This window comes from Mustela putorius, unplaced genomic scaffold (assembly GCF_011764305.1).
Source record: "Mustela putorius furo isolate JIRA1106 unplaced genomic scaffold, ASM1176430v1.1 tig00004035_pilon_pilon_pilon, whole genome shotgun sequence".
Taxonomy (NCBI): Eukaryota; Metazoa; Chordata; class Mammalia; order Carnivora; family Mustelidae; genus Mustela; species Mustela putorius.
The window spans coordinates 1,180,214-1,206,897 of NW_025422171.1; the positions used below are offsets into that span (position 1 = coordinate 1,180,214).

General features: G+C 37.9%; 1 protein-coding gene across 3 annotated transcripts in view; it reads left to right on the forward strand.

Moving 5' to 3' along the window:
• MPHOSPH8 (M-phase phosphoprotein 8) overlaps positions 1–26,684 on the forward strand; it is a 57,116-nt gene that overhangs the window by 21,956 nt on the left and 8,476 nt on the right. For 2 of the 3 annotated variants that reach the window (XM_045072419.1, XM_045072421.1), the window contains exons 3-9: positions 6,719–7,564; positions 9,034–9,133; positions 11,061–11,318; positions 18,578–18,703; positions 18,786–18,874; positions 21,464–21,604; positions 22,744–22,830. In XM_045072419.1, the coding sequence (XP_044928354.1) occupies positions 6,719–7,564; positions 9,034–9,133; positions 11,061–11,318; positions 18,578–18,703; positions 18,786–18,874; positions 21,464–21,604; positions 22,744–22,830 (1,647 nt within the window). The remainder of the gene's footprint in view (positions 1–6,718; positions 7,565–9,033; positions 9,134–11,060; positions 11,319–18,577; positions 18,704–18,785; positions 18,875–21,463; positions 21,605–22,743; positions 22,831–26,684) is intronic. The other variant, XM_045072420.1, reaches the window with a different exon arrangement.

Here is a 26,684-nt window from a genome sequence, read left to right on the forward strand (position 1 = left end):
GGTAGCATAGTTGGGATAACTGATGGTACATTCCATAGGATTTAGTAACTGATCTGATCTAGGGAAAAGCGGAGTCAGAGATGACTAAGGTTACCCATTTGGGGACCCAGACAAATGGTGGTATTACTTAGGGAACAGATGCAGTTTTGAACACATACAGTTTTGAATACTTTAGATTTTAGTTACTTATTTGTCATCCAAGTGAAGATGTCCAGTTTCTCATTGGAAATACTGGTCTGAGTTGAAGAGAAAGATTTGGGCTGGAAGTATAGATTGGGTGATTTGTGGAAAATACAGGATATGTTTATTCCCGTGTTCCAAGTAATAATATGATTGTAAGTATTCTGAAAAAAATAATTGTTTGAAATTTTTTTGAAGTAATGTTAGTCATATACCTAGCAAGATGGAATTTGTTCTTCTTCTTCACCCCCATACCACAGCCTGCACCTTTTTTTCCCTTTTATCAGTAGGAACAGTTAAATAAAAACAGGCTGTATAGTTTAGAAATGAGGTCAACACCAGTCTTTGGCAAAATGATTTTCTTTTTTTTTTCTTTTAAATAATAAGTGAATGTATTTATTTAGTTTTGGATCAAAATTATTTTAAAATCTGTTCTTTTTTTTGTTGTTGTTGTTCAGTTAGCCAACATATAGTACATCTTTAGTTTTTGATGTAATGTTCAATGACTCATTAGTGTATGTAATACCCAGTGCTCATCACCACATGTGCTCTCCTTAAAACCCATCACCTGGCTACTCTACCCACCCCTACCTGCCCCCCCCAACCTCCCGTAACCCCCAGTTTGTTTCCCAGAGTCTGTCATGGTTTGTCTTCCTCTCTGATTTCTTCATGTTCAGTTTTCCCTTCCTTCCCCTATGATCCTCTGCACTATTCCTTGTGTTCCACATATGAGTGAAATCATATGATAATTGTCTTTCTTTGCTTGAGTTATTTTACTCTTACCATTTGCATTGACATGGATGGAACTGGAGAGGATTATGCTAAGTGAAATAAGGCAAAATTATTTTTAAGATGAAGGAAGTCAGTTGGTTGTAAACTCTTTAGAGTGGAGGGAAAATTGAAATATTACAAGTCATTAAGTACTCTTTCACAGAAATTTCTTGAAGCAAAAAGATAGCTTTTGGGTGAGAGCATGACAACAGAAGCATTTGAGGGCAGGTTGTAGACTTTTAAGTCCTCAGTGTGTATTCGTATTTTGTATATTTTTCGTATTTAGTGACAACAAAAACATTCTCCTGCATTGTTAACACTCAGGGAACTTTAAATTTATCAGTGTGCCCTATCAGTAGCAGTATCTCAGCAATATTGTTAACCTAATGTGCAGCTAAGATGCATCTACATTCATCTCGATTTCCCCTTTGGTCTTGGGATGTCCTTTGTTCCTTTCTGTCGTGCAGGGCATTTAGTTTCATGTCTTTCTGGTTTCCTTTTATCTAGAACAGTTCCATAGCCTGTTTTCCGTTTTTCATCTTTCATGGTGTGGATCTTTCTTTAAGAATCCAAACCAGTTAAGCATCTGCTTTCAGCTCAGGTTGTGATCCCAGGATCCTGGGATGGAGCTCCACATCCTGCTTCCTGCTCACTGGAGAGTCTGCTTCTCCCTCTGCCTGCCACTCCCCCAGCCTGTGCTTTCTCTGATAAATAGTAAAGTAAAATAAAATCCAGGCTAGTTGTTTCATAGAAAGTTCTTCACATTGGAATTAGATGAATGCTAGTTAGTGTTAAGTCACAAATAGTGTTTTTTTCTAAGTTGGAATTAGATGGTTTGTTTCCTGATGATTAGATTCAGCGTGAACATTCTGACAAATGCATTATATAGGTAATTACATTATGGCAAGCAATACATGATACGTCAATTATCCCAATTATTGCTGGTGTTAAATTACAATTGTATGACAAAGTGAGGCCTGTTTTTTCCCTTTTCTTTCTTTTTTTTTTTTTTTTAAGATTTTTTATTTATTTATTTGACAGAGAGAGATTACAAGTAGGCAGAGAGGCAGGCAGAGAGAGAGAGGAGGAAGCAGGCTCCCCGCTGAGCAGAGAGCCTGATGCGGGACTCGATCCCAGGACCCTGAGATCATGACCTGAGCCGAAGGCAGCGGCTTAACCCACTGAGCCACCCAGGCGCCCCTTCCCTTTTCTTTTTAAAGGTACCCTTTTCCTTTTAAAATAATAACATAATAAATAACCTAATAATGAGTAGTCTTTGAGACTGAGAATCTCCTGTTCCCTCACAGCCTCTCACCCCGTGATTTTAAAATACCTTGATGCTTCTTGCCTCAATTGGTTATTCCTTTGTTGGTTACAAGTACTGATTTTTCTAATGCTGTTATAGTATATTTTTTTGTTTGTATTTTATAAAGAACAGCTCCTCCCTCCCTGAAATTTTTTTTAGTATCAGTACATACTCATGGAATCTTTTTATTCATCAGTCTTCCATTGCTGCTGTTACTCATGTTGCTGCTAAAATGGTCGCAAATTTGGGTAGGTGGAGCCCCTTCAAGGCAGCTCCTGTGTCCTTTTGATATTTCCCTTTCTGTTTGGAGCACATTGTTGCTTCTGACAAGTTGTTCCAGTGTTACCATGTACTTTCTTATTTCATCCCTGGTATCAATCATTTCTCCAAGGAGTCCCGATTCTTTGTAGAGGAGAATAGGCTTAAAAACCAGGACCTACTTATTACTACTGGGGTACAATTATTTCTAGGCCCTTTAAGTAGACAGAGCTAAAGGAAAACATATATGTCATTTTGTTTAAGTCAAAAATTTGTATTGGTGTCTATAATTTCAGTCCATGACCTCAGGGTCTTCCACTCATTCTACCCGGCCATAGTCTGTTTCCCTTTTCCTACTGTGAGAACTCTGGTTCCCACCAACATTACTCATTTACTCAGTTCTACAAATGGATGTTTACTACATCCATTCTGTTGTAAAACTCCAAATTTATTTGCAATTCTTTTTGTCCCTACATAAGCATATTCACTGAGGATGTTTAGTATTCAAAAGTTCTTTGGGGATGCCTGGCTGGCTCTGTCCTTAAGTATTTCCCATCAGCTCTGGTCTCCTTTCCAAGGTCCTGGGATCTAGACCCTGAGCCCCTCTTCAGGCTCCTTGCTCGTTGGGGAGCCTGCTTCCCCACCCCCAGCTTGTGTTCCCTCCCTGTGTCTCTGTCAAATAAATAATGTTTCTGTCTCTGTAAAATAAGTAAAATCTTTTTTTAAAAAAAGTTCTTTGGATCGATTTTTTTTTTCTTTCTGATGGTTATGTTACCAGTTTGATAAACAAGGTTCATTTGGTTGTTACTGTGTTCCCTCTACCTCCATATCTGATTTGAAGTACTGTCCCTTTACTCTTGGGTTAGAACTATAAGGCAGTCAGCAAGAATACTATGTGTTGTTTCATATTTTCTCACCATTCTCTCCCCGTTATTTTGATAGCTGCTCTACTCAAGAGTATTTAGTGACTGTTCCATACGATACGCTCTTATAGTCCTCATTCAGTCTTAATTCTAAAAGCAAATATCTACTGGGGCGCCTGGGTGGCTCAGTGGGTTAAGCCGCTGCCTTCGGCTCAGGTCATGATCTCAGGGTCCTGGGATTGAGTCCCGCATCGGGCTCTCTGCTCAGCAGGGAGCCTGCTTCCTCCTCTCTCTCTCTCTGCCTGCCTCTCTGCCTACTTGTGATCTCTCTCTGTCAAATAAATAAATAAAATCTTAAAAAAAAAAAAAAAGCAAATATCTACTTAATGGTTTTTACCTGTCTTTATTTTGATGTCTAACCAGTCATTATTGGTTATCTGAAGCTCATTCTTTAGCATAGTGGTTCTCAAAATGTGGACACCAGGCCGAAATAATCAGTTATCCTCATCTGGGAATGTGTTAAAAATGCAGTCTCTGGGCTGCACATTGTTGGATAGGGACTGTCTGCCCATGTTTTTGGGGTTTCTTGGTTGGGGGTTGTGTTTTGTTTTGTTTTGTTTTGAAGATTCTATTTAATTTTAGAGATTGAAAGAGAGAGTAGAGAGAGGGAGAGCACAGAGCTCAACACAGGGCTCATCCTATGACCCTGAGATCACAGCCTGAGCCAGAATCAAGAGTTAAGAGTTAACTGACTGAGCACATAGGCATGGGGTGTTTTGATAAGCCCTCTAGTATGCTGATACATGCTAAGGTTTTAGAACCACCTCATGGTGGAAGGGCTCATGACAAAAATATTCCTAGAGTTCTTGTATTTCATAATAGTTGTTTGCAGTCTTTAGATCTGAAAGCCGGTTTGACAGTATATAAATTCCTTGGCTCACAATTTCTTTTGTTGAATATCTTAATGTGTTATTCTATTGTTATCTGGAGTAAAACACTGTTCTCTAAGATGAATCTGGGGTGCCACAGTGGCTCAGTCATGATCCCAGTGTCCTGGGGTCGTCAGGGAGCCTGCTTCTCTCTCTCTCTGCTTGCCTCTCTGCCTACTTGTGATCTCTGTCTGTCAGATAAATAGATAAAATCTTTTTTTAAAAAAAAGATGAATCTGAATTTCCTTCTCTTCTAAGTGACTTGGTATTTTTGTGTGATGCCTCAAAATTTTTGTTTATTTTCTCTACTGTTTTGTAGGCATGTCTTTCTGGCATGCTTTTATTGTTTTAGAGTACTCTATTCCTTGGTCTGTTTTTTTCTTATAACAACTCAGTAAAATATTTTACCCTAATTTTCTGCTATTTATATTGATATGAAATTACTTTTTCTGATGTTTTAGAAAGCAAAAGAAGTGGACAAGATAATTTTTTTTTTTAACTTAATGGCTCCTGAGCTGTGTCCTTTAAGGGTTAGTTAAAAAATATGGCCTTAGACCTAATGAGATATTTTTTTCCTGGCTTTGGTTTTACCCTACCTCACCTTCCCCCTGCCCAAATCTGAATTTTCTCTTTTCTGTGTTTCCTGTTTCTCCTGTCCTACTTTATTTGGAATCTAATTTCAGCAGTTTCTGCTCATTTTGGGGTTTTGTCATGGAAGTCCTGGAAGAGACCACTGACAATACTTTCGAGAGTTCACAGGACCTGGCCTGGGCCAGCCCTTCACATGTCCATAGACACCTGCAGTCACCCTGTACACGTACAGCTTCTGCCCCTTCCTTCCACTCCTCTTGGATTGACCTGTCAATCTTTTTTTTTTTTTTTTTTAAGATTTTATTTATTTGACAGAGATCACAAGCAGGCAGAGAGGCAGACAGAGAGAGGAAGGGAAGCAGGCCCCCTGCAGAGCAGAGAGCCCAGTATGGGTTCTCTTCAGGGCTCAATGTGGGGCTTGATCCCAAGACCCTGGGATCAAGACTTGAGCCCAAGACAGAGGCTTTAACCCACTGAGCCACCCAGGTGCCCCAGGTCTGTCTTTTTATGAAGCAATTCAGGGAGATTCAAAAAGTTATGCCAGTTCCACCATACTCTCACTATCTTGTTAACCTCAGTGATGTTCATTTCTTAGACACTATAGGAAAAATGTGGGCTTTTAAATTTTTTAATTTTTTTAATTTAAAGATTTTATGTATTTGACAGAGCTAGTGAGAGACAGCAGAAGGAGGGGGAGCAGCAGGCAAGAAGGTGAGGGAGAAATAGGCTTCCCACTAAGCAAGTAGCCCAGTGTGGGTCTTGATCCCAGGATCCTGGGATCATGACCTGAGCAGAAGGCAGATGCTTAACGAACTGAGCCACCCAGGTGCCCAGGAAAATGTTTTTAAAGTGTACCTATCTTCCCTCCCTTTCCACCCGCACATCATTTAGAAGAAAAGACTTTGGGGAATGAGAACTGAAAATACTTTGCAGTGTTTTTGCGCCTATCATGAATATTTTTAAGATGTGGGGTTTTTTGTTTGGTTGGTTTTATTTTTTGTTTTGTTTTGGTTTTGGTTTTTGTTGTTGTTCTTGCTGTTTTGGGTTTTTTTTTAACGGTGAAATATTCATTTTCCATAGGAGGTATTTCAGGTTCCAACACAAATCAAATCAATTGGGGAAGTAAGATTTGTGTGCAGTTTTGCCCATTCCATATGTAACTGTGAAATACAACAGGACCTTTAAAGATATCTAAGATCTGCTCTTTAAAAACATTTAGATTGCATTTAGTTTGGTAACTACTTTTTTGGCAGCCAAGAAAGTCTATACAAATTACTTTCTTGGTGTTTTACGAAAATTTGAATTTCAAATCATATAAAACACACCATACATAAGGCTTTTATTGTTCATTTCTGTTTTAGTTTAGTTTGGGACCTTCAGCGACACCATTTGTTTAGCACTGTGTTTATTTGCTTTTTTAAAATGAGACTTACTGTCATCGCCAAGGCCTGTTTGCTAAATCAGAGACATAAGTAATATACAACTTCAATTTAGATAAAAATTTTTTTAAAGATTTTATTTATTTATTAGAGATTACAAGTAGTCAGAGAGGCAGACAGAGAGAGGGGGAAGCAGGCTCTCCGCTGAGCAGAGAGCCCGATGCGGGGCTGGATCCCAAGATCCCAAGATCATGACCTTAGCTGAAGGCAGAGGCTCAACCCACTGAGCCATCCAGGCGCCCCGCCCCTAGATAAATAATTTTAAGAACTTGAGAAACTACTTGAAAATAAAAACATTTCTACCAGATTTCATTAGTACTACTTTTCAAAATCTTTAAATTGCTATGTTAATGACTAGTTAAGTCTTTTTATATTTTATAGAGACTGTCCTTAAATAATGACATATTTGAGGCAAATTCTGATAGTGATCAGCAAAGTGAGACAAAAGAAGATACTTCTCCAAAGAAGAAAAAGAAAAAATTAAGATATAGAGAAGAGAAAAGCCCAGATGATATGAAAAAGAAAAAAGCAAAGACTGGGAAACTCAAAGATAAATCCAAACCAGACCTGGAAAGCTCCTCTGAAAGTTTTGCTTTTGATTTAAGGACAAAAAAAAGAATTTCAGAAGCCAAAGAAGAATTAAAGGAATCCAAAAAACCCAAGAAAGAGGATACAAAAGAAACAAAGGAATTAAAGAAAGTTAAAAAGGGTGAAATAAGAGATTTAAAGAATAAATTAAGAGAAGATTCTAGAGAAAACAGAAAAACAAAAAAAGATAAATGTCTTGAATCTCAGTTGGAATCTGAATCAAGTATACTTAATGACTCCCCTTTTCAAGAAGATGACAGTGAAGATTTACATTCTGACAACAGAGAAGAGAAACAGAAGATTAAAAGCATAAAAGATAAAGCAGGGCAAGATGCAATTCAAGATGATTTTGATAAACAGCCAGATGACTTTGTGAGTGCTGATGAGGATGCAGATGTCAAAGCAAAGAGAAAAAGAAAGAAACTGAGAAAGACCGAGGAACTTAAAGAGAGCAAAACACTAGAAAACAGGAATCTTTTCCTAGAGAAGAAAACTATATACAAGAAGCAAAGGAATCAGGACAAAGGCAGAAGCACCACAGAGTTTGATAAGCTGCTGCCTTTACCTGTCCAGACACAGAGGAGTTCAAGAGCAGGTGTGGAAGAGAGAGGACTCAGGTCCCCTGACTCAGGTGGAGAGGTAAGTACTCTGGGGATTGGTTGAAGGGCAGTCAAAGTCTTACAGAATACAGAAATATTCAGATCAAGCTGGCATTCTTTTTGAGTGATCAAGAAATTTCACAAAAACAAAGAGGAAACCGTGAAACAAACTATAAGAATAGTTTTCAGTAGTTAAGTTACTTACTATGTGACTAGAGTAAGCACTTATAAATACTGAAGATCATCTAGCTTTTGGATCTCCCAAATTTATCTCTTAGTCTTAAAACTTGCCTTTTTTAGATTACAACTAGAAAATTGAGGACTAATTTGGGAACAAAAGGGTTTTTTTTAGGGGTACTCAGGTGGTATGTAGCTTTGTGTATTAACGCTGAAAATAAGCTTCATCAGCTTAGCTTTTCCTTGCTTGGTATTTTATCCCCTTCTGTCTCACTATACGGTTTTTTATTTAAATAGTATGCACAAATAATTACAAGCCTTTTAAATCTGAAAAAAATGTTTAATAGGATTTTATCCCATCATTATAAAAGTTATTTTGTATGGTTTTTCAAAATGTAAATAGTTTCCTCATTATGAAAGTATTCATATATGCAATATTTACCAAGAGCTATAAAAAGATCTTTTTTTCATCTATTATTCTTTGTGGATTTATCTTAAGGAGATCATTTTAACGCAGGGAAAAGCTAGATATACAAACATATTTATGGCAGTGTAGTTCTACTAAAACTAATACCAGTCCAACTAACTATCTAGACATGAGGGAAATGATTAAGAAAATGTTGTTGTATCAACTTTGGGACTGTTATCTCTCCATTGAAATACTAATTATGAGGTCAAGGTAGCAAAAATAGAAAAGTTCGTAAAATACTACGCTGAAGAAAATTATAAACTCAGTTGTAAAAATATCTATGCAGTATAAATAAAGGAAAATGAATTTTAAACAAAATTATCTATGTAAATTTACAAAGATCAGAATGGAGAAATAAAAATAATGATGTTTCATTAGTAGGACTAAAGGAGAATTTTTCTGGAATATTTTTTTTAAAGATTTTATATATTTATTTGACATACAGAGATCACAAGTAGGCAGAGAGGCAGGCAGAGAGAGGAAGGAAAGCAGGCTCCCTGCTTAGCAGAAAGCCCAGTGTGAGGCTCAATCCCAGGACGCTGGGATCATGACCTGAGCTGAAGGCAGCAGCTTAACTTACTGAGCCACCCAGGTGCCCCTTTTTCTTGAATTTTTAATAATGAAAAATATTTAGAGTGAGGTGTTGGGTTTTGAATTTGATATTTTGTAAATCTTCGTGGTTGAGGGATAATCCTGACTGTGGAAGCAGTTGATATGGAAAAAGATTTAATAATTAGAGGTTATGTGCCGTAGTACCCAAAATGCAGCCACTGATGCCAGGGACCTGTGTTTTCCAATCTTCAAATATATAATATCAGTTCTTTCTCTCTTCCTGTTTTGGGTCTTTCATATGTCTCTTTCAGGAGAAAGAGATTAAAAAAAATGAACCCAAAGAGAAAAACCAGAAAAGGCATGATTTGGACAAGGAAGAAAAAGGCCGTAAAGAGCCAAAGGGATTAAAGAGTGAGTGTGAATACTAACATTTTGTCATTTACCATTGTCATCTTTTATACAAAGGATTCAATTTAGTGTGAAGACAGTCTCTCATTTCTAATCTGCAATGTCATAGAACTATAAAATTTCACTGGAGAATTTAGCACTTTATGCTACTTTTATTTAAACAGTTACTTTAGTTTATTATGTTACGGTTCATATTGTTTCTGTAATTTTTTCTCTTCTGTTTACTTTGTTGTTTCTCCTTTTGATGAAGTACACTAGAATCACAGAGACACTAGTTAGTTGTGGTAGAAGAGTAAATGTGTCTATTTATAGTGGATGCTGAATGAGACAAACTACTGTTAATACATGTGTTGTATTTAGCTATGAGTCATTTGTGTAAATAAAATATAGAGTATAAATTTTGGATCAGAAAGATACAACATATTGAGAATCCATGACGTGTCACTACTATAATCATGTACTTTATAAAACATTCACCATTGTAGTATTGGAATAAAACCCCAATAGGTATTTTAGTTTATGTACCATAAGTACTTGGAACATATGTTCTAATGAGGTGGTGATTCTAAGAGAGAGAGAATTTCCCCTGGTTTTTCTCCCAAAAGCTGAGAGTAATCGTCAAAGTAGATTTTGGTTATAAGCCTAAGCTGTGATTTAGTAGTAAGTAGTAGGGTATTGGAAGCTGAGAAGGAGCACTTGTTTTGATGGATTATGCATAAAGTAGTTTACAATTTAAAGGCTATCTAGTCAGAGTACTATAGTTTTAAACATGTATTATTCTTCAAAAAGTAGAGATTCAAAATACTGTGAAATTGAAGCTGGATAATTTTTTTCTTCCTCCTACTATCTTTATTTGTCTATTTCTGATACACTTTTACCTTCAACATATAGTCTTAAACTGCTGTTCATCCTATTTATAATGGTACTTACCTGGGAGTCTAGTTTTCAACATCCCTGCTAATAAATCCTGTCTGGTATGTACCCAGAGTTTATAATGGAGTTCTGCCCTTTTTAGAGGTCATTATCTCACAGCTAGTGTTTTGCCAGTATTCTTTCCACTTTTTTTTTTAATAAATTTTTTTTTCAAAGATTTTATTTATTTATTTGACAGAGAGATCACAAGTAGGCAGAGAGGCAGGTAGAGAGAGAAGAGGACACAGGCTCCCCGCTGAGCAGAGAGCCTGACGTGGGGTTCGATCCCAGGACCCCGAGACCACGACCTGGGCCAAAAGCAGAAGCTTAACCCATATTCTTTTTCCACTTTTTTTTTTTTTTTAAGATTTTATTTATTTATTTGACAGAGAGAGATCACAGTAGACAGAGAGGCAGGCAGAGAGAGAGGGGGGAAGCAGGCTCTCTGCTGAGCAGAGAGCCTGATGTGGGGCTCGATCCCAGGACCCTGGGATCATGACCTGAGCCAAAGGCAGAGGCTTAACCTACTGAGCCACCCAGGTGCCCCTCTTTTTCCACTTTTATCTTTAGCTAAAAGCTGAGTGGATTTTCACAGACAACAGGTATAATTTTAGCATGGTCAGTGTGCTGGCACCCGTTTCTCCCGTTCACCACCAGGAATCATTTTTGTGTAAGGTTAACCTCAGGATGCAGTTGAAGCAGTTGTTTTAGCAGGACGGTGGTGGCATGACTAAGATTATTTTGAGACTCACCATCTTTAGTAAGCCTTTCAAAACTGGGATTAGTTCTAACCACTTAACAGCTATTTGCTTTAGAAACCCTTTCTAAATATTGAACAGCCAATAGAAAGGCCAGTTGAAATAACTTCATGGCTTTGAATGGTGAATTTGATCGTGCTTTATAACCAAGGCAAGTATTAGTAAACATTTTAAAAATAACTGCTTAACACCCAGATTTTCTTATGATTGCAGCAGAAATTTGTGACTCATATTTATTCTCAATTTTATTTTTTCACCAGCCTTTAAGGAAATCAGAAATGCATTTGATTTATTTAAATTAACTCCAGAAGAAAAATGTGATTTTCCTGAGAATAATCGGAAAAGAGAAGAAATATCACTAGATTGTAAAATCACAGAAGATCACAAAACGAAGGAAAACAAGCAGTTACTTAAAGAAAGGAGAAATACAAGAGATGAAACTGATACTTGGGCGTATATAGCTGCAGAAGGTGATCAAGAGGTTCTAGACAGTATGTGCCAAGCAGATGAAAATTCTGGTATGTGTGTGGTCATTTTGCAGTATTTTTTCACAGTAAATGCACCATATTATTTCATTCTCCTTACTCTTCTCTTCCAGTATAATTCTTTTTTTCCGTTTTGTTTTTTTTTTTTTTTTACATTTTATTTATTTATTTGACAGAGATCATAAGTAGGCAGAGAGGCAGGCAGAGAGAGAGGAGGAAGCAGGCTCTCCACGGAGCAGAGAGCCCGATGCGGGGCTCGGTCCCAGGACCCTGGGATCATGACCTGAGCCGAAGGCAGAGGCTTTAACCCACTGAGCCACCCAGGCGCCCCTTCCAGTATAATTCTGATCAGAAAATAATGGCATAGATTTAGTGAATCTCTTGACATTTTTACTACACTTTTATATTGAAGACTTAAGTCTTTCTATGATTTCTAAATTCATTAAACAAATATTTTCAGAGTTCCTATACTGTGCTCAACACATTTAGAAATTGGAAAGATTTTGGTTTTCTACATTACCTTCTCTTACCAAGCAGTCTGTTTCTATATCTTACTAGATTTTTTTCAGTAAATTATCAAATACATACTTATTTGTATTCTGTCCTTTTAACTTTGCAGTAAGTAACACTTGATAAATAAGACTATATTATAAATGCTATCCTGGGGATGTTGGAATTGGCTGCCAAGGAGGGTAGAATCATGTGGAATACAGAGTACAATAGCTATAGGGAAGAGTAATAAAAAGAGTTGTATGTATAAAACTAGGATGGAATAAACAAAAGAGGTTAACCTGATAAAACTGTTACTTGTGAATCTTAAAAAATAATTGAAGAGAATTTTTAAAATATTTCAAAATATATGGCAGGCTAGATTCTCTGGGTGGCTCCCATACTGCAGAGCAACTAGATTCTGAACACTGTGTAAAAACATGCTTTTTGATACATTACTGAGCTTGCAGGCAATTGATACACTGCCTAAGAGGAGTACATAAGAGGGAGGAAAGAGATTACCCGCAGGGCAAATGCCAAAAAGCAGCACTCCTCTTGGGATATTAAACAAAGAACAGATAGTAGGTATTGGTTTGCAAACTCAGAATTTCCCTGGGTGAGATCTTGAAACCAGCATGGGTATGGGGAGTGTGGGAAATGACCTAAGGAAGAAGCTAGCCATTCCAGATTGATAGATGGCAGGTTTAATAAGCAAGGGAACTTATATACAAGGTTCACCTTGGTTGGCCACAAGATGGGTAGATCAATCTGTGCATGTGTACACACACACCCCCCTCCTTCTGAATCTTAGAAGTTTATATAGAGGCTTTAACTGGGTTCAGTCACATATTTAGTCCAGATGGTCTCAATAATACCTTATATTCTCAAGGCTATGTCCTTGAAATAGATCCTAGTATGGGAATGGTGGGTAGCATGTACATTCTAAGGAGAAACCTCCAGTTGCTCAGGTCCAGCCTGTGGGTCAACCCAAAGTCACATCCTCTCGATGACCTCCCAGTAGTAAAAAGCATCAGTAAAGCCAGAGGTTGGTTCATTGTAAGAGTAATAGACAAGCTTTTAGCAACATTGATTACGGAGAAGAAAGGATGCTTACACAAACAATATTTCCAATGAAAAAAGAGACCTGATTATAGATTGGGTCCAGATTAAAAAGACAACTCTCTGAGTAATTTTTTTACCAATAAATTTGAAAACAGAATGGGAAAATTCTTGGAAAAATATAGTTAAAAAAAAAAAAAAGAAAAGTACGGTTTAACAAAACTGACCCAAGAAGAAATACAAAAATTGAATAGTTTTATAACTGTTAAGGAATGTGAAATAGTAATTTAGAGTAACCTTAAAAATTTAGCAGCAGGCACAGATAGTTTTCATATGCAAGAACTTACCAAACTTATAAAAAGGTCTTTCTAAAAATAAAGAATGCTGACTCATTCTGTGGGCCCATCAAAATTTCAGAACCAAAATGAGACAAAAATTTCGTTAGAAAGGAAAATGACAGGTCAAGTAAATATCCCAAACAAAACATTAGCAAATTGAATCGAGCTGTATATAAAAACCTCTTATGACCAAGTTAGGTGTTCCCTAGGAATTCACTATGTAAGGGAGAAACTGATTCAAGAACATTCTTGATATTTAAAAAACAAAACCTAGCAGATTATGAATAAAAGGAAGCTTTCTCAAATTAATAAAGAACATTAAAACTTTGGCAGACATCTGTCACCCCTGTTTTTCAACAGTGTTCTAAGGCCTACCCAGTAGAGTAAGACAGTAAGAAACAAAAACATACAAGTATTAGGAAAGAAGCCCCCCCCTGCAAAGATTTTCATTATCAGATGTTATATATATGAAGAACTCAATTCACAAATATTTAGAAATGTTTAATGTTTAGCAAGGTGACTTGGATGGATATAAAACCAATATACAAAAGTTAATGACAGTTCTCTATTTCTATACAGTATATGTTTCTGCATATATTTCTGTGTAAATAATGTAATCATAAAAAGTTAATTTTCATCAAAAAATAACGAGGATGTAGAGAAAAAACCTTTGTGAACTATTGGGGGAATGTGAATTGGTACGGCCTCTGTCAAAACCATATGGAGGTTCCTCAAAAAAGATACATATGACTCATAATTCCACTGCTGAGTATATCCAAAGAAAAGGAAAACATGAATTTGAAAAGAATATACATCTCTGTGTTTATTGCAACATTATTCATAATGCTAAGATATGGAAGCAACCCAAGTGTCCCATCAACAGATGACTGGATAAAGAAGCTGTGGGTTATGTGTACATACATATACCTACACACTCAGTGGAATATTACTCGACCATTTAAAAAAAAAATTGAGATTTGCAACAGCATGGATGGACCTACAGGGTATTATACTAAGTGAAATAAGTGAAAGAAAGACAAATACCCCCCCATCTGATATCAGTTATATGTGGAAACTAAAAAATAAAACATGAATAAACAATAAGCAGAATAAATATAGGGAACCATATATATATCCCATAAATATAGGGAACAAACTGATGGTTACCAGAGGATAGGGGAAAGGAGAAAGGGGAAAAATGGGTAAAGGGGAGTGGGAGATACAGGTTTCTAGTTATGGAATGAATAAGTCACCAGGATAAAAGGACCGCATAGGGAATATAGTCAGTGATATTGTAATAGTATTATATGGTGACAGATGATAGCTCCACTTCGGTGAACATAGTGCAAGGTATAGAGTTGTTGAATCACTATGTTGTACACCTGAAACTAGTGTAACATTGTGTATCAACTATACTTCAGTTAAAAAGGTAGGGGGATGAGAAAATTAATTTTCAATAGCAATACATTTAAAAGATTTCTAAGAATATTGTGTATGAAGATCTGTAAGACCTATATGGAGAAAATTATAAAAACTTTTTGAAAGTTTTTATAAAGTTAAAATTAATACCATTTTATTAATAAACACAATATAAATTTGATATTTTCATTAAGTTGGTCTATAATGTCACTCTGTTTCCAGTCAGCTTCCCAACATAGTTTTTTTTTTTTTTTTTTTTTTTTTTTTTTTTAAAGATTTTATTTATTTATTTGACAGAGAGAGATCACAGTAGGAGAGAGGAAGGGAAGAGATCACAGAGAGAGAGGAAGGGAAGCAGGCCCCCCGCTGAGCAGAGAGCCCGATGTGGGACTCGATCCCAGGACCCTGAGATCATGACCTGAGCCGAAGGCAGCGGCTTAACCCACTGAGCCACCCAGGCGCCCCCAACATAGTTTTTAATGGAATTTATAAATACTGATTCTAAAATTTATGTGGAAGAGGAACCAAAAGCCAAAACCAGTTATCCCAGTAGTAATCAAGACCTGCTGTATTGTATAGCTACAATATTTACTTGACACAGAGAGGGTTAAATTAGTTAATTGAGTAGAGTTTTCAGACTAGGACCCTTGCAGATGTGGAAACTGGATAGATAGTAAGTGGCAACAGATCCCTGGGGAAAGATAAGCTCTTTATAGATGGTATGAGGATACTTGGTTATCCGTGGAAGAAACCATACACAAAAACCAAATTCTGATGGATTAAGGTCTTAAATATAAAGAGGACAGTTAGATAGTAGATATTTGGAGGACAAAGGATCATATCTTTAAGATAGAGAAGGATTTCTGAAACAAGACGCATAAAAGTACCATAAAAGAAAAGAGTGATAAAGTTGGTTGCAAAGCAGTTGTATTCATTAAAGTTCCCATTTAAAAAGGTGAAAAAAACAAAGGATTGATAAATATATTTAAATATATTTAAAAATTTCTTCAGTATGATACTGTATTGGATTCTCCAGAGAAACAGAATCAATAGGATATATATTAAAAAAGGAGGTTTGTAAGAAAGAATTGGCATGTGTGATTATAAAGGTTTAGAATAGTCCCACAACCTGCCATTTGCAGTGTAGACCCAGGAAAGATGAAACTGTAATTTTGGTCTAGTCTCAGTGCAAAGGCCTGAGAATCACAGAGCTGATGGTGTAAACCTGAAAGTCCAAAGGTCCAAGAGCCAGGATTCCTGCTGTCAAGGTAGAAGATGGAGGTCCCAGCTCAAGAAGAGAGAATCTGTGTTCTTGTGTAGTGCAGAGGATTGCATGTTACCTGCCCACACTGATGAGGGCAGATCTTCAGCTCATTCTAATTCAAATGCTAATCTCCCAGAAAGGCCCTCAGAGACACATCCAGAAATAATGTTTTACCAGCTATCTGGGCATCCCTTAATCCAGTCAATATGATGCACAAAATTAGCCATGTAGATACCAATTTCTTTTTTTTTTTTAAGATTTTATTTATTTATTTATCTACTTACTTATTTGACACACAGAGATCACAAGTAGGCAGAGAGGCAGGCAGAGAGAGAGAGAAGGGGAAGCAGGCTCCTGGCTGAGCAGAGAGCCTGATGCTGGGTCGGATCCCTGAGATCATGACCTGAGCCGAAGGCAGAGGCTTAACCCAGTGAGCCACCTAGGCACCCTACCAATTTCTTTTTAAAGATTTTGTTTCTTAGAGAGAGATCATGCACATGTAAGCATGAGCATGAGCAGGAGCAGGAGGGAGGGGCAGAGGGAGAGGGAGAAGCAGACACCACACTAAGCAGGGTCTATATGGGTCTATATGGGTCTCAATCCCAGGACCCAGAGATCATGACCTGAGCCAAAGGCAGACGCTTAACCGACTGAGCAACCCATTCACCCAATACCAATTTTTATAAAGCTAAGAAACAACTGTAGATTTTTTAGGATATATGTATTTATGGCAAAACCATTTTTAAAAAGAACAGAAGGGAATGACAGATTCAAACTCTGTGACATCACTGTGGTGGGGGATAGCATGGTATGGGGAGTGTTGAGGCCCCAGAGTGGGTCTGTGCTCAAATTAGTGCTCTGTTCACAGATGTTTACCTCCTAACACATTCTTTTAGTTAATAAAAATAAGCTTTTTATTAAATTAATAAAGTTATTAAAAATAGAAAGGCTTAAACTACCAGATGCCAAATCAAGATCCAGTACTTGGTAGGAATGAACATAGGATTTTGAACAAATTGGCTTTGTTAGAGATCAAAATCCAAGCTACAGCATACCTTTTCTTGTTATTTATGTTGCATGTTTTTGTTACTTGTAACAGTCCTGTAAGTTAGGTGGTGGTATCTCAATTGATACGAACCCTCTTCTGTCCTGCTTCACAGATCTGTCCATGGTATTGTGGGGCTGCGCTAGAGAGAGGAGGTCCTGCTGTGGGCTCAGATACAACTCAGTGAGAAGAAGCCTGTTGGCTTACTGATGTGTGTGAGCAAATCACAGAACCTCTTTGCCTTGTTTTCTTACGCATAACATGTATCCCTGTATATGTTATTGTGTGTGGATTAAATGTGCTAATTTATGTAAATACTTTAACACTTCTCCCTGAATGTTAGCTGCTTTTACTATTACTACTACTGCTGTTACTCAGAAAGTGAGGTACTCCAAGTTTACATGACTTACTCAAAGCCATGCAACTGACATAAGGAGCTGGGATACAGAAAATCCAGTATGTGTAGCTCTTAAGGCTGTGCTTTTTCTATGATGGGATGCTCTTGGAGGTAGCAAAGAGAAGTGTGGGTTTGAGTTGAAAGCTTTGGAAGAATTTCTTTCATTTATTTGTGTCTTTTACAAACTTCATGTCTATGGCAAGGTTAACTGCCTGACATTTGTGTAGTTTGAGGAATTGGTTTTAGGTGAAAATACTTTTACCATAAAATATTTTTTATTTTTGCTTTTTAAAATAGCACAGTTGAAGGGCGTCTGGATGGGTGGTTCAGTTAGTTGGGCACTCAACTCTTGATTTCAGGTCAGGTCATGATTTCAGAGTCACGGGATCAAGCTCTACATCAGGCTCTGTGCTGGGTGTGGAGACTGCTTACCTCTCCTTCTGCCCCTCTCTGCCCCCCACAAATAAATACATAAATAAAATATTTAAAAATAAAATAAGACAGTTGTTTTGAATACTCCCCAATGAATTAATGCTCAGATCTTATTTGCTGCACTGTCAATAGTGGATGAACATGTTCTTTCCTAATGTTAGGAAAGCTCCTGGGTCAGACAGATGAGGGAGGAAACTAGTACTTGCTTTGTGGGTAGGAGGAAGCACAGAGGACTTCCAAGAGAAGGACCTGGAGCTGAGTCTGAAAGACCAGTGACTTATTTACATACAGGTCTAATTTACACATTTAAAGATTTTTAAAAATTTATTTGACACAGAGAAAGAGATAGGGAATACAAGCAGAGGGAGTGAGAGAGGGAGAAGCAGGCTTCCCACAGAGCAGGGAACCCAATATGGGGCTCAGTCACTGGACCCTAGGATCATGATCTGAGCCAAAGACAGATGCTGAATGATTGAGCCACCCAGGTGCCCTTGGTTTACACATTTAGAATGGCTTTACTTGCATAAATGATTGTAGGCAATGCATATCCAAGAAGAATGGCCAAAGATAGAAATGTTAAGAGATTCCTCTTACTGAATCCCTATGATTTTTCTCTCTTCCTTTGAGCTACTTAATCTTGTATTTATGCTTTTGAAGCACTGTGACATCTAAATGTGGGTAGTTGGTATTACTTTACCAAGAAAAGCAGAAATTTAATTAAAGACTCAATTACATAATGAAATATATTACGAGTGTATATGAAACTTTGCTTTAGACACCAAAAGTTAATAAAACAGCATTGTTACAGGAAAAGAAAATGTGTATTTATAAGGCTCTTCTGTGTTCCAGATGGCAGACAACAGATTTTGAGTTTGGGCATGGACTTGCAGTTGGAATGGATGAAACTAGAAGATTTTCAAAAGCATCTTGACGGGGAAGATGAGAACTTTACCACAGCAAATGCAATTTCAAGTAGTGAGTAGTTTAGGAATTTTGGTGGTCCTTTTCATGTATCTAGATATGAGAAGCCTAATTTTTCTTAATTCTTATATTGTAGATTTATTGAGGGATGCTGTGAAAAATGGGGATTATATTGCTGTAAAAGTTGCACTTAATTCAAATGAAGACTATAACCTGGACCAAGAGGTAATTAGTAAAATCTCATGAAATAAAGATAGTAGCTCTTTTAATATAATTCTATTTTATTTTTCATTTTTTAAAAATTAAAAAAGTAATGTTCATTTTGTAAACTGAAAACACAGTAGGAATGTATAGTGTAGAAAATTATAGACCTTGTAATTCCAGCCCCAGGAGCAACCATTTGGTTTAGCTGTGGCCTGTCTAGTTTTTGTCTGTGGTTGAATCTCCGCTGCTCTGAGGGGCATAGAACGACTCCTTGTGTCCTTGTCTCTGATGGTGCTTTGGTGGTAGTCTCCTCTTCACAGCAGTTGCCCATGGTTCTGTTGCTAGAGGTTTTTCATTTTGATTTATGGGGGAGGGGGTGTTTTTTCTTTTAATGAAAGCGCCTTAACCCTTTCTTCCTAGTTTTTAGTTTTTGTTTTTGAGTCTTTTATTATTCAGAGGATTTTTATTTTTAGATAGTCATATCTGTTGATCCTTTCCTTTATGGCTTTGGGTGTCTTGTTTACAAAAGATTTTTTATACTTTCTTCTTTAGTATTTTTGCTTTGGTGGTAGATTTTTTTATTTTTTTTTATTTATTTTTTTTTTAAGATTTTGTTTATTTATTTGACAGAGATCACGAGTAGGCAGAGAGGCAGGCAGAGAGAGAGGAGGAAGCAGGCCCCCCGGTGGTGGATTTTTTTAAAGCTTACTCCTTAGGAGTTACAGTTCAAAAGAATTACTGAGATTTTGGGTAAAATTGCATGAACTCTATAGATTAATTTGACTGAGAATTGACATTTTTACATTTTTAGTCCTCCAAATAAGAACATGGTAACTCTACATTCATTCAGCTCTTCATTTATTCCTAAAGCAAAGTTTTATAAATTTTCTTTTCTTTGTATGGTTCTTGCACATTTATTTTGGTTGTGTTCCTACATATTTGATAACTTTTAAATTATCTCAGTATGATCATTAGGATCTTTTTCCTCCCACATTTTGTCTTCTAACTGGTTATTCTGTATGTTTGGTGAAGCTATTGATTTGTGTGTGTGTGTGCACGTGTGCACCCATGTGCATATATGTGGTCTCCCGTCACTGTGAAATTCTCTTACTGTAATAATTTTAAGTCACTTGCCTGGGATTCTCTGGGCAGAGAATATGATCACCTATTAAAAAGTAACTATTTTGTTTCCTTTTTCCCAGTAATCTTTCTTTTTCTGGTGTTGTGAACTTGGTAACATTTTGAAGAATAGTAGTAGTGGAAGTGATCCTGTTCTGCTTCTGATCTGAGTGGGGATTTCCCCTTAGGCTGTGTGTGAAGGTGCTCTTTCTCTTTTACTGTTGTGGGTTTCTTGTGGACAGTAGTCTTTCTCTTTCTAGACTTCCTTTGTTTACCTGCTTAAGTTTTTATCAGGGTTGGATGGATGCTGGGTTTTATCAGATTTTTTTTTCCTACTTTATTACTAATGTAGCTTGGTCTTTATGAATAAATTAGAAGAAGGTTTTTTCCCCTTTAACATGTTTTGTAGTAATCGGATATTTTACAAATGAGAGGAAGTGCACTCTCTTACTCAGAAGACTTTTGTATTCCTTCAGATTGCTCATATAAGTGAATTTTATAGCCAAATTCCTATAGCCAAATTAACAACAAAGTAACTATTAGAACTTGGTTTTAGTAGATGGTATTTAATAAATGGCATTTAATAAATGGATGGTATTTAATAAATGTTTTTTTGTTTCAGTTAATGATTGAAAATATTTAAGCTATTACCTTTTTATTTTTTGTCAACTTTATGTAATTTTATCTCTTTAAAGTATTTTAATTTCTCTATTTTGTCATAGCATCTTAGAATCCAATCGTATCAGTTTCCTCCTTCTGAATTTTTTTCTTTATCCTTTGAGTAGCCAACCGTCACTTCCCAACAGTTATATTCATATAGGCCACCATTTGTGGTGACACCATTCAGTTAGCCCGTCATCAATAGAGTGGACTTAGGTTACATCTAGTAGTCATTTCGAGCCTTAGGTCTTTCAGCCAACTAAGTGAGTATCAAGTGAGTGAGTAAGTTTCACCTGTTTTACCTAGAACACAAGGAGACTTTTGTGTATGAAATGTGTAATGAATACTTTGCCATTTTTATAGCATCAAGATACAAATACTATTCATCACATGTTGTTCCAAGTGTTGATATGATAGGCCTTTAAAACATGGAAGTTGTAGGGCATCTGGGTGACTCAGTTGATTGATCGACTGCCTTCAGCTCAGGTCATGATACTGGAGTCCTGGATGGAGTCCTGCATCAGGCTCCCTGCTCGGCTCCCTGCTTCTCCCTCTGACCTTCCCCTTTTCATGCTCGGTCTCTCTCAAATAAATAAATAAATTCTTAAAACAAACAAACAAACATGGAAGTTGTAAAATTTTATATTTACATCTGAAAGAAACTGTGATATTTCTAATTATTACAAGGATATTTTATAAAAACCTTAAGTAGCTGCTTAAATCCATGTATTTAAGTGATTTCACATTGAAACATCATAGACAAAAAGACTTAGCTCTAAAATTTTTCTGATGGACACTGACATGTCTTTTTCCTCAACAAAACCAATGAAGGATTCAAGCGGGATGACTCTGGTGATGCTTGCTGCAGCAGGAGGGCAAGACGACCTGCTGAGGCTCCTCATCAAGAAGGGGGCTAAGGTGAATGGCAGACAGAAGAATGGGACCACTGCCCTCATTCATGCAGCTGAGAAGGTTGGGAACTCAAAAGACCTCAGTTTCTTATTCTGTAGGAATTCCTGCCTGTGGACCAGAACAGGAGTCTGTTTCTGTGGAGAAATAAAACTCTTATGGTCACGTAACTTTAGAATCTCATATTTCAATTCATCTAGGACTTACCATGAATAGATTTTTTTTTTGTCAATAGTAGTACTTTATAATTGAATTTTCAAAATGTGATTTATCTAGTGGGAAGTGATTCATATTGAAAAAAGACCCTAGGGGCACCTGGTTGGCTTAATCTGTAGAGCATGTGACTCTTGATCTCAGGGTTATGAATTCAAACTCCATACTGGGCATAGAAGTACTTGAAAAAAAAGAAAAGAAAAAAGGCCTCTGATTAATATACTAATGTTGGTTTCAATCTTAAATCTTTTAAAGATCTTTTCCAGTTTGGGGCACATGGGTGGCTCATTCGTTAAGTGTCCGCCTTTGGCTCAAGTCATGGTCCTGGGGTCCTGGAATCAAGCCCTGTGTCAGGCTCCCTGCTTGGCAGGAGGCCTGCTTCTCCCTCTCACCCTGCTTGTGTTCCCTCTCTGGCTGTGTCTCTCTCTGTCAAATAAAAAAAAAATTTTTAACTCTTAAAACTGGGGCACCTGGGTGGCTCAGTGGGTTAAACCTCTGCCTTCGGCTCAGGTCATGATCTCAGGGTCCTGGGATCAAGCTCTGCTTCCCCTTCTCTCTCTGCCTGCCTCTCTGTCTACTTGTGATCGTTCTCTTTGTCAAATAAATAAATAAAATCTTTAAAAAAGAGAGAAAATAACATGAAAGATACCCTTAAAAAAATCTTAAAAATCTTTCCCAATTGAAATTAAGTGTTCCTTTTGATTAAGAACATAATTAAAATGTTTCCACATACTATCTTTTTAAAGGATTGATATACAGAGTTTCTTATGTTGAAACCAGTAGTTAAACTTAAGGTTGAAGTTACTGTTAAATTGTGTATGGTTGTGCATGGGGCCTGAATGGTGGGCACAGTGAAGACCCATATTCACTGACCTGCTTGGGATAGAATCTGAGTATTTTTCTGGATGGCTAAAAACTTCAAGTCATCAAAAACTATCTTTTAAAGAATTCTGGGAATTAAATTTGCCTTTTTTTTTTTTTTTAACTAGAACTTTTTAACTACAGTGGCTATTCTTTTGGAAGCAGGAGCTTTTGTTAATGTCCAGCAGAGCAATGGTGAGACTGCTCTAATGAAGGTAAATATTTCACTTCGGTCTTGACAGATGTTCCTGTTAGTACCCTGATTGCCAGGCACTCTGCTGGGGGCTGGGAATATGATGGGGAACAGGACACAAATGTGTAGGAGAAATAGGTCAGCAAAATTAAGAGTTGATATGAGCAATAATGTCATAGGAAAAAACCCAGAGAGCCATGGGATTACATAAAAGTTGAGCTGAGCAGTGCAGATTCACGGTGGGACAGGGTAGAACATCTGGTGGGCTCAGTCGATAGAGCATATGACTCTTGATCTTGGGGTCATAAGTTTTGAGCCCCATGTTGAGCGTAGAGATTACTTTAAAAAAAAAAAGGGTGGATATGATAGGTGGCTGAGCTGCATCTTACAAATGACATATAAGCAGGCAGGGATGAACTGTATAAGCAGGAAATGGAATAGGATATGCAGAGAGCTGGGAGTGGAAAAGAACATGATGTACTTTCATTATTATTTTACATTGGTGGATTCATCTCCTTAGCCTCCAATTTCTTCATGTGTATTTGGAATTGTGGTTTGCTGACCATTTTGAGTGGAAGGTTGTTCAAGCCTCCCCCATGACTATCCCTTTGATGACCTCTCCCTATTTAGCAGTTTTGTTTTTGCTTCTCCTGGGGCCAACCCCGGTCTCACTACTGTGGTAGTTTAGGTTCCTGGCCTAAAATGCCATTAGGACAGAGCAGGTCCTGACACCGAGCCATGCATTAGTTCCCAGCGTGGAGGCTCTGTCTTACTGCTGTGTTTGTAGATATAGTTTTGTGCAAGAAAATGACCCAAGTGGGTGTTTGTCTATAGTACCTATTTTCAGCCGTCTTTCCTGAGTGAGAGAGCAAGGCCCAGTTCATCTATCCCCTCAACCTTCTTCCATGCTCGAGATGTGGACCTTGCTCACTGCTTGTGTTTCCATATCATTTTTGGTTTATGGAAATGCTTATTTTGTTCAGGAGCCCTACTTTTGAGTTTTAGTTTTCCTTTGTGTTTTCTGTTGCCATATGCTTAGAGAAGAATTGGCACATCAAATATGAATTAAAACTTTGTCTTATTGAGAAATCACCAGGTACATTCTAAACAGTAAATACTTAAGTAGTCTTGTGCATAAAGGTGTGCACATAGGGCAGTGAGCATGGACATGGTCTATATCTGGAACAAGGAATTAGGATAACTTGGTCCTGAAATAGTTGGAGGCTGCTAAAAGGTTTAAGCTAGAGAAAGACATAATCAGAATAAAGGTGGTTGTTTTTAATGTCCCTCACTTAGTTCAGTAGGGGGAACGAATTGGTTAAAAGGACAAGCAGTGGGACACCTGGGTGGCTCATTGTGTTAAAAGCTCTGCCCTCTGCTCAGGTCATGATCTCAGGGTCCTGGGATCAAGCCCCACATCAGGCTCTCTGCTCAGCAGGGAGCCTGCTTCTTCCTCTCTCTCTCTGCTTGCCTCTCTGCCTACTCTTTCTCTGTAAAATAAATAAATTTAAAAAATAAATAAATAAAAACAGTACAGAGATGTTTTTAAAATAAGTGAAATAAGGCTCCTGAGTGGCTCAGTTGGTTAAGTGACTGACTTCAGCTCGGCTCACGATCCTGGAATCCCAGGATCTAGTCCCACATCGGGCTCCCTGCTTGGCAGGGAGTCTGTTTCTCCTGCTGACCTTTCTCCACTCATGCTCTCTCTCATTCTCTCTCTCTCTCTCCCAAATAAATAAAATCTTTTAAAAAAAAATTAAGTGAAATAGGGGCACCTGGGTGGCTCAGTGGGTTAAAGTCTCTGCCTTCAGCTCAGGTCATGATCCCAGGGTCTTGGGATTGAGGCCCGCATCAGGCTTTCTGCTCAGCAGGGAGTCTGCTTCCTCCTCTGTATCTCTCTACCTGCCTCTCTGCCTACTTGTGATCTCTGTCTGTCAAATAAATAAATAAAATCTTAAAAAAAAAAATTAAGTCTTTAAAAAATTAAATAAATAAAATTAAGTGAAATAATAGTCTGTACCTAGGTAGTGACAGTGGAGATGGAAGTGGATAGACTGACCAGTGGTTTATTTTTTTTAAAAGATTTTATTTATTTGTTTGGCAGACAGAGATCACAAGTAGGCAGAGAAGTGGGCAGAGAGAGAGAAAGGGAAGCAGGCTCCCCGCTGAGCAGAGAGCCTGATGCGGGGCTCGATCCCAGGACCCTGGGATCATGACCTGAGCCGAAGGCAGAGGCTTTAACCCACTGAGCCATCCAGGCGCCCCTGACCAGTGGTTTAAGAAGATAGAACTCACAGGGCTTGGTAATTGAAGGTGATGCTTGGTAATCTTATTTCTTAATTTCGGGAACTCAGGCAGTATACAATGAGTGGTGTTGCATTTGAGCTAGGAATGCTCTGATGATGTTTCACATGTGTTCTTTAGCTCAAGAGAGCGGGGTGGGCTATAGATTCAGATTCAGGGTCATCACAGTTACAGCCCTAGGGTGAGAGTGGGGTCACTGCTGAGAGTTGGAAGGGAAAGAAAAGCCAGAGATGGAAGGCAGCCACATAGGGAAGACTAGAGAAGGAGGAGGAAGATCAGGAGAGAAACGTGTCCTGAGCATTTTAAGGAGGCCTGCAGCATCTGCTGAGGCAGAGATGCCAGAGAAAGAGACTGGGAAGTTCCATAGGGAAGTAGCACTGGAGAGGGTATTAGGGCCCTCATTTGTTGGGTATGAGGGGTGTGGGGTTGCACAAGGTGAGGAGGTGGATCTTGGATGTAGCAGGCACTTCAGAGTTGATCTGACAAGGAGGAAGGCAGTGTCCAGAGCGGAAGGGATCGAGGGACTGTTTGTTCCTTCTTCCTAGAGAAGTACTTAAAGCATATTTAACTGCTGTCTGAATAATACTGCCTATAACTGTATTTAAACTTTGTTTTTGTTTTTTGTTTTGGTCTGGTTTTTGTTTGTATTGGGTTTTTTTTTTTGGTACTGGTTTCTTAAGCTTTAAGGATTTAGTATATTAAATTGGTTTTTAGAATTAGAAGAAATAAACACGGGGAGAGATTTTCAGAAATTTTTGAAACAAAATTTAAAAAACCTTTCATCTCAGAAATAATATATAAAATTGGTCATTACCAAACAAGATGGAATTGGGAGGGAGACAAACCATAAGTGACTCTTAATCTCATAAAACAAACTGAGGGTTGCTGGGGGGAGGGGGGTTGGGAGAAGGAGGTGGGATTATGGACATTGGGGAGGGTATGTGCTTTGGTGAGTGCTGTGAAGTGTGTAAACCTGGAGATTCACAGACCTGTACCCCTGGGGATAAAAATATATGTTTATAAAAAATAAAAAATTAAAAAAAAAATTGGTCATTACCAGAGTGTGAAGGGGTGGAGAAACCACATTCTCCACCCACCAATGTGGGGCATATAATTGGTTCCAGCAGGGCTTTTCAACCTTCTCCCTCCTGGCAATGTGGGCCAGATCATTTGTAGCATGTATAACAGCATCCCTCACTTCTGCTCCAGATGCCCTGTAACAACCAGAAATGTCTCCATACATTGCCTGAATTCCCCTGGGGGGCAGATCACCCCAGTGGGAACCACTGAGTTACATTCTTTTGAAGGGCATATTTATCAGCTATTCCATGAGATGCATGCCCTTTGACCTAGCACTTGCGCAGCTTAAAAACCTACTCTGTAGAAATACTGTCTGGAGTGGTAGCATACCAGATGGCCTTGTTTTTGTAGAAAAGCTTACTGGCTTGCCCTGGTTCCTTTACAATATGTTATTTAATTTCAGCCTCAGTGTTGTGAGGTGGAAGTACTGTGATCCCCTCTCAACAAATGGAAACAGTGAGATTCAGAATTAGGGACTTACTTTGACGTCCT